The sequence below is a fragment of the Ammodytes marinus genome (genome assembly GCF_949987685.1).
Source record: "Ammodytes marinus genome assembly, chromosome: 6".
Lineage (NCBI taxonomy): Eukaryota > Metazoa > Chordata > Actinopteri > Uranoscopiformes > Ammodytidae > Ammodytes > Ammodytes marinus.
The window spans coordinates 943,439-952,087 of NC_137235.1; the positions used below are offsets into that span (position 1 = coordinate 943,439).

General features: G+C 40.5%; 1 protein-coding gene across 1 annotated transcript in view; it reads left to right on the forward strand.

Moving 5' to 3' along the window:
* aplf (aprataxin and PNKP like factor) overlaps positions 1-8,649 on the forward strand; it is a gene marked incomplete at its 5' end in the record, with an annotated part of 14,375 nt that continues 5,726 nt past the window's right edge. The window contains 7 exons of the mRNA XM_080029847.1: positions 1-105; positions 929-1,000; positions 2,059-2,222; positions 4,240-4,393; positions 5,027-5,147; positions 7,541-7,710; positions 8,436-8,569. Coding sequence (XP_079885973.1) covers positions 1-105; positions 929-1,000; positions 2,059-2,222; positions 4,240-4,393; positions 5,027-5,147; positions 7,541-7,710; positions 8,436-8,569 — 920 coding nt within the window. The remainder of the gene's footprint in view (positions 106-928; positions 1,001-2,058; positions 2,223-4,239; positions 4,394-5,026; positions 5,148-7,540; positions 7,711-8,435; positions 8,570-8,649) is intronic.

Genomic DNA, 8,649 nt, shown 5'->3' on the forward strand with positions numbered 1-8,649 from the left:
ATGTCCGGCTGCGGTTTCAACCTCGTCCCGGTGGATGATGGTGGTGGTGATCCGATCCACCTGCCAACCGGAGAGACGGTGCTGGGAAGGGGGCCGTTTCTGGGAGTGAGTGCCCCCCTTAATATAATAATATAATATAATATATAATATAATATATAAATATATAATAACTTTATATAAATGATGTATTATTCTTTTATTTTTTCTTTCTAAAATGCATTTTTTGGGAGAATTTTAATACATTTTATTTTTTATTTTATTTTATTTTTTTAAATGTTTTTCTAAGAATGTATTTGTAAGTGAGTTCCCATTAACTTTATATGAATTATTTAATACTAATTAACTGTATTTATTTTATTTTATTTTATTTTTTCCTATAAAGCATTTATTTGGGGTATTTTTATTCACTTTATTTAATTTTTCGCAGCTCCTTCAAAATAAAACTAAGGAAGATGTGAGTCTCCAATCGAACCACTGGAGGACTCTGTCACACTGTTAACATGGAGGCAGCTAATTTTATTTATTTATTTTATTTTGTTAAAATACGATTTTTAGTTTTTCTATGCATCTCTGACTCTCAAACAAACAAACACTGAGTTATTTCTATTATGAATTTTAAAGGTAAATCTAAATTAAATAATGTTAATATTATTATTATTGACTTTTGCTCTGCTTTTGACTGTAAACCAGCTGTTGTTCCTAGGTGAGCATTATACCCATGACAAAGGCATTAAGAAAAACTATATAAAAATAGCATTCTTTGCACTGATGGTCTCGTTTGCTGTTTCATGTAATTTATGATCATCAGAGGAAAAATGAGACTGTTTCAGAAATATTTAAAAGTTCCTCGTAGCACCTTTAAATCATTATTTAAACATATCTTAATGTGCTTAAACTCTGTATCTGTCTCCCCTCCATTGTGTTCCAGGTGAATGATAAACGAGTGTCCAGAAACCACGGGGTGCTGGAAAACCTCAACGGACGACTACGTCTCAAACCGGTAACTCTCTCTGAGTTTTTTCTCTCCAAAGATTTCAGATGCTTTTATTTTTTCCCAATATATGTTTTTTTTGTCTTTTCTTATTTTTACAATACAATGAAACTAAAAATTATAATAAAATATTTATTTAAAGGTGCAGTGTGTAATATGACATCATCAAGAAATTTCTACAAAGTTCTAGAATGCAACGCTCCCTGGGTAACCCCAACCCTTTAGAATAATAACAGAAGCTACAGTGGCCTTCAAGGACAAGAACAATTCTAAATTCTAAACAATGCACCTGATGACATTCCAACCATGACGCTTCCAACATGGCGGCCACTAGGCCTTGGTCCAAGGTATGGAGAAATATGGACATATATGAGACCCTTTCTCAGGGAAAAAATTATAATTCTAAAAAAAAAATTCAGCCATTATGCACTAAATTAAACGTACTTATGGATATTATAATTATTTTCTACAAAGTCTGCTAGGAAATAAAACCCACAATTCTACACACTGCAGCTTTAAATAAAAAATTTGAATAAAAAAAAAAAGGGTAAATTTATCTTATATTTTCATCCGTCATAATGATAGTCATGTATGTCTCCCAGAGCTCAACAAAGTCCGTCCTCTTGCCCTTAACAATATAAGTCAATCTTTCCAGTCCAGTACAGCTAGACAGTAGGGACTTTAAGCAGCGGTGTTTTAGGGACGGCTACGGCACCAGGGAAAGATTCCAACGGGCTCCACTATCACCTAGCAACACTTAGACCGGCTACTTGCTGCAGTTGGTGTAGCGCTCACAACGTCAAAAACCCTGTTCTGCCTGTAAACAGACGGACTACGGCTCTGACTCGCTCTGACTACAGCGATAGGAGGTGGTGACATAAGTTCTCGAATGCTCAAAATTCTACTCGACCGCCGTAGCCGTCCTCTCAACCGTCGTTGCTTAAAGTACCTATTAAGTAATGTAGAGATGAAGATTGAACAAAAATCCAGACTGGTCTCTTAATTTTTTCAAGAGCTGAATATACAATTATAAATTAATTAATTTATATATTTTTTATCCTTTCCAGACCCATTTGAACCCGTGCTTCTTCCAGTCGTCTCTAAGCTCCGCCCCTAAAGCTTTGCAGCGATCTGATTGGTTCGTTCTCAGAGACGGAGATTTGTTTTCTTTGCTGCCGGGGCAACTGGTCTACAGGGTGGAGGCTATTGGCCAATCAGACAACACACACAGGTACTTTGTTTATTCATTTTTATATATTTTTTAAATTGTATTTAATAATGGTATTTAAGGTTTTTCATTTAATTAAATGTATTTTTTAAAATTTAAAATTTATTTTTATTGAGGCTTTTATTGAATTTTATGTATTTTTTAAAAATGTTTTTATTTAAATTTAATTAAATAATAAATATCCTTTTATAATTATTTTATTTAGGCTTTTATTTCAATATCATTGAACTTTGTTATTTTTTATTCATGTATTATTTATTTTGCGTGTCCAGACTCAGACATGAATCTCAACGTTAATTTCATGTAGATTATTTTAAGCTTTTTATTCTAACCTTTGATCTGTGAGTTTCCGTCTCAATGTGTTTGAAGCTTAGATCAAACAGATGAGGTGAGGACACTTGTAACATTTTACAAACCAGATGAGGCTCATGTTGAATTCATACTGACAGTTGAGGCTGCATTACAAGCGACCTGTCTGTACTGTGTGTGTGCTGGGGGGGGAAAATCCAGTGTTAATACACAGCCTAGGCTCTGTAAACGGGCATCAAGTTTGGATGTTTTAATGTGCAGGTGAATAGGGAAACATTTTTAACTTATAGATATTATTACTACCCCAGGGCAGCTGTGGCTACTCTCGTAGTTTACCACCACCGGTATGACTGTGTGTGAACGAATGGAACCTGGAACCCTGTAAAGAGCTTTGAGTCACAGAGCAATAAAGCGCTATATAAATCCTATCAATTATTACTTTATTTTTTGATTTTTTTTTAAGGAACACAAACACACAACTGAAAAAAAGTGAACAAACAAACAAAAGACAAATTAGAGGTAAATGTTAAGCAGAAAAATAAAAAGTCAACGAGGTGTCATGTAGGTCCCTTCAGTACTGTTATATAGTCCAGGAAAGGCTGACATATCTGTTTAAACTTCTCTGCTTTCCCTGAGTAATCAAATATATTATTTCTCGTATATTAGGCTAGATATCTGAAGAAGAAGCAGTTTGTGTGAAGGCAGATTGACATTAACCCTCAACCTCAAGATTACAAACCAGATGAGGCTCATGTTGAATTCATACTGATAGTCCAGGTTTTTTTTGTCATTTTCAAGCTTTATTAGACAGTACAGAGTTGAAATGGGGAGAGAGAGAGAGAGAGAGAGAGAGAGAGAGAGAGAGAGAGAGAGAGAGAGAGAGAGAGAGAGAGAGAGAGAGAGAGAGAGAGAGAGAGAGAGAGAGAGAGAGAGAGAGAGAGAGAGAGAGAGAGAGAGAGAGAGAGAGAGAGAGAGAGAGAGAGAGAGAGAGAGAGAGAGAGAGAGAGAGAGAGAGAGAGAGGGGGATGACCTGCAGTAAAGGTCCACGGGTCGGACTCGAACTCGCAACGAAGGCCGGAGCCGATATGGTACGCGCTCTATCCACTACGCCACCGAGCGCCACAAGTTGGGGGTTTTTCATGCTTCTCTTACATAATTGTTTCTCCCGATTTAAAAAAAAAGGGGGAGACAATGCATGCAGGCATATACATAGATTTTTCAAGTACTGGTCAATTTTTAGATTTTTGTTAAAGACCTACTTCACCTGTGGAAATATGAAGGTGTATTGAACTCTGAGATCCTATGTAGTATAAATGTGCAAACATTTTAGAAATCGGTTCATCCTAGCCTGAGAAAAGGCAGAAAGAGTGTTTTATGATGTCACTGTCTAACCCTACATTTTACCATGTGTGACATCACACATGGTAAAATGTAGGGTTAGGATTAACAGGACAGCTGGGCCAAGGGAAGACTGAGGGAAGAAAAACCTCATTCATTATATTATAACAGCGATTTTATAATGATAGAACGCCGGTTCCATATGGGTGAAGTAGGTCTTTAAGCACGTCATCTTGCCCTAACCCTATATTTTACTAGTGTGACGTCACACATGGTAAAATGTAGGTTTAGGATTAAAAGGCCAACTGGGTGCTATAGATATAAACTTGCCTTGCTTTGCCTTGACTAAACACATTTCACGTTCCATACACAGCCTGATATCTGAAGTAGAAGAAAAAGAGGAAAAGGAAACAGTGTGTGTGAAGGCCGATGTGGAATCGCCTCCTGACATTAACCCTTCACCTGCCGATGAGCCCACAGCATCAACTCTGAGCATCCAGGGCGGAGACAATGCACCTTTAAACAAGGTCTGTCCTCTCAACTCACTCACTCACGCACGCACGCACGCACTCACTCACTCACACACACACTCACTCACTCACTCACTCACTCACTCACTCACTCACTCACTCACTCACTCACTCACTCACTCACTCACTCACTCACTCACTCACTCACTCACTCACTCACTCACTCACTCACTCACACACACACACACACACACACACACACACACACACACACACACACAGAATCACACACACACGTATTGTAGGTTGCCTACTGACAACTGGCCGGGGACTACAGCTGGAAATTAGCCAAATAGGCTAAAGCTGCTCCTTCTCAAAGGGGACTGTCCACAAAACTATAAACAAATAAACTAAACTAAACACATATTGTAATGTGTCTCAATGCATCCAACTTTAAACGAGGTTTGTCCCATTTGTTTCATCGTATAGATTGAATAGGTTTTTACCGTTTTCTTCTTTTTTTCAACATAACAATTTTTTTGGACATAGTTTTATTTAAAATATTTTACTACGCTAACTACTTGTGTCTGTCTGTCTGTCTGTCTGTCTGTCTGTCTGTCTGTCTGTCTGTCTGTCTGTCTGTCTGTCTGTCTGTCTGTCTGTCTGTCTGTCTGTCTGTCTGTCCTTTAGCCCTCTACAGCCCCTGCTCCAGTGGTCTCTCCCTCCAAACCAAAGAGAGTGTTACCCTCCTGGATGATGGCTGCCGTCTCTGCTTCACACTCTCCCTCCTCCTCTGCCTCGGCACTGAAAGGTAACTTATGTCTCTAGCTACGGTGGGCGCCCTTTGTTTACAAGCCAGTTTACAGAGCCTAGGCTGTGTATTAACAAAACTGGATAATTTTTTTTGTGCACACACACAGTACACGTTTATATTTCTCTTATAGACCTGTTAGTGGATCTGTCTTTACATAAACTGGAGTGGTTGATTGATTTAAAGGTGCTACGAGGAACTTTTAAATATTTCTGAAACAGTCTAGTTTTTCCTCTGATGATCATAAATGACATGTAACAGCAAACGAGATCATCAGTGTAAAAGAATGCTATTTTTCATATAGTTTTTCTTAATGCCTTTGTCGTGGGTATACGCTCACCCAGGAACAACAGCTGGTGTAGTAAAAACACTACTGCTTTAGTCCAAAGGGGGCGCTAGAATTAACACAAACTACAAAAGTTCCTCCGAGCAACTTTGTGTGTGTGTGTGTGTGTGTGTGTGTGTGTGTGTGTGTGTGTGTCTGTGTGTCTGTGTGTCTGTCTGTCTGTCTGTCTGTCTGTCTGTGTGTGTGTGTGTGTGTGTGTGTGTGTGTGTGTGTGTGTGTGTGGCAGGAGCACTGGGAGAACACACTTGACTTTAGCCTTCAATCTTGCCTGGGCCCAGTACCAATGCCTAGTGTGAGTGAATGTAAGTGTGTATTGTCAGGGGATATTCTCCAGAGCTGCTTGGCATCGGGCACCACCGGATTTCTGCAGAAGCTACTGGTTGCATTTTTTAAAAACATTTTCAAGCTTTATTAGACAGTACAGAGTTGAAATGGGGAGACAGACAAACAGAGAGACAGAGGGGGGATGGCCTGCAGTAAAGGTCCACAGGTCGGATTTGAACCCACAACCACTGCAACTTAATTTAAAATGAGTCAATTGTACACAAGGCTACATTGAAATTCATCTTTTCTCAAGTTCCCACACTCCAGAGGGGATCAGAGCGCAGGGTCAGCCATAGTACAGACAGACAGACAGACAGACAGACAGACAGACAGACAGACAGGCAGACAGACAGACAGACAGACAGACACACTCCAGAGGGGGTCAGAGCGCAGGGTCAGCCATAGTACAGCGCCCCTGGAGCAGTTTGGGGTTAAGTGTCTTGCTCAAGGACACAATGGTAGAGATGGTGGGCACCGCAGATGTAATAGCAGCCACCACTAGTTTTACTACTAACACCCTCCTGGCATTTTTACTTTATCAGACAGTTTGTAGAGACAGAGATGAAATGTGTCAGAGAGGGGAATGACATGCAGAGAACGACCCGGGCTGGATTCTAACCCGGGTCTGCTGTGAAGAGGACTGACAGACAGACAGACAGACAGACAGACAGACAGACAGACAGACAGACAGACAGACAGACAGACAGACAGACAGACAGGCAGACAGAGAGGGGAATGACATGCAGAGAACGACCCGGGCTGGATTCTAACCCGGGTCTGCTGTGAAGAGGACTGAGACTCTATGGAGGGGGGGAGTTGGGGGGGTCTAACCACTACACCAGGAAGCACCCAATATAGTTCGATATTTAATGGAAATAATAGTGCAAATGGAAGACTTGTATCCATTTTCTTTTTCGACAGTATTTTCTTTGATTATTCGAGTTGTTAAAAGCGGTAAGTGCAGACCTGTTCATTGTGTTTTTAAATGTCTGGTAGAGCCACCGTTTCCCCGGGAGTCTAAGCTGTTAGAGTGTGTGCTGCTCATAATGTTTAGTCTGGAGGTAAACACACACTGAAGGCTCTGCTACACACACACACACACACACACACACACACACACACACACACACACACTGAAGGCTCTGCTACACACGCACACACTGAAGGCTCTGCTACACACACACACACACACACACACACACACACACACACACACACACACACACACACACTAAAGGCTCTGCTACACACACACACACACACACACTGAATGCTCTGCTACACACACACACACACACACACACACTGAAGGCTCTGCTACACACACACACATAAACACACACTGAATGCTCTGCTACACACACACACACACACACTGAAGGCTCTGCTACACACACACACACACACACACACACACACACACTGAAGGCTCTGCTACACACACACACACACATAAACACACACACACATATAACTGCTTCCATGACTTCCTCGGTCTGTCCTCAGATGACATACGTCTAGTTTACTCAAGAGAAAAGTTGGTGACGTCTTACATTTCTCTAGCAGGAACTTGGTCACAGTTACAGTGAAGAAACACTCACTAACCAAAACTGTCTGTCTGTCTGTCTGTCTGTCTGTCTGTCTGTCTGTCTGTCTGTCTGTCTGTCTGTCTGTCTCTTGCTCTTGTTTATTCGTCTGAAAATGTGATTATTCCTGTCTGTAGTTCAGTCAGCTGTGAGGAAACGGAAAGAACCAGCAGCCACCAATCAGGAAGCAGATCAGAAGCCTTTGACCAATCAGAGCGAAGCACCAAGGACTTCCACCAATCAGGGAGAGGCTCCTAGGACTTCCACACCACAGAAGAAAAGACGGAAGATGAGCCACGAAGAACAAGTCAGTTGCTGTTACCATGTAGTTAGTCTGTGTTAATTCTAGCGCCCCCTTTGGACAAAAGCGGTAGTGTTTTTACCACGCCAGCTGTTGTTCCTGGGTGAGCGTATACCCATGACAAAGGCATTAAGAAAAACTATATGAAAATAGCATTCTTTCTTTGCACTGATGGTCTCGTTTGCTGTTACATGTAATTTATGATCATCAGAGGAAAAATGAGACTGTTTCAGAAATATTTAAAAGTTCCTCGTAGCTCCTTTTTAAATACAAAATGGTCTTAAATGTGTATGCACATGGTAATATTCAAAAGCAAAAAGAAAGCGGTAGGTATAGTGACGTCAAATTACAACTGAAATATAAATTAGTTGCCTTTTCAATTAGTTTCTTTTAGAATTTTTTTTTTGCCATTTTCAAGCTTTATTAGACAGTACAGAGTTGAAATGGGGAGAGAGAGAGAGTGAGAGAGAGAGAGAGAGAGAGAGAGAGAGAGAGGGGAGGGGTGGGGGGGGGGTGACCTGCAGTAAAGGTCCACGGGTCAGATTTGAACCCGCGACCACTGCAACGAAGGCCAGAGCCGATTTGGTACGCGCTCTATCCACTACACCACCGGAGCAGCCCAGATTAGTCAAACTTAAATAAAAAAAATACTTTTTGAATATAATAATTTAATATTTTTAATTTTATTTTGAAATCCAACCTGTGTAATTTTGATATTCCTTGTCGCTCAGTGTGTCCCTGCAGTGAAGCCCTCATCTCGTCTGCAGAGTGAGACCAACAGATCTGAGGTCAGTGATGAGTCTGACAGCGTCGCCATGGAGACGGACCAGGAAGCAACACCGGACCTAAACACCACCACACCAACGTATGCATCATCGTAATTTTATTAAAAATAAAGAAATAATTTAAACTTTTTTTATTAAACTTTCTTTTATTTTTTCATGT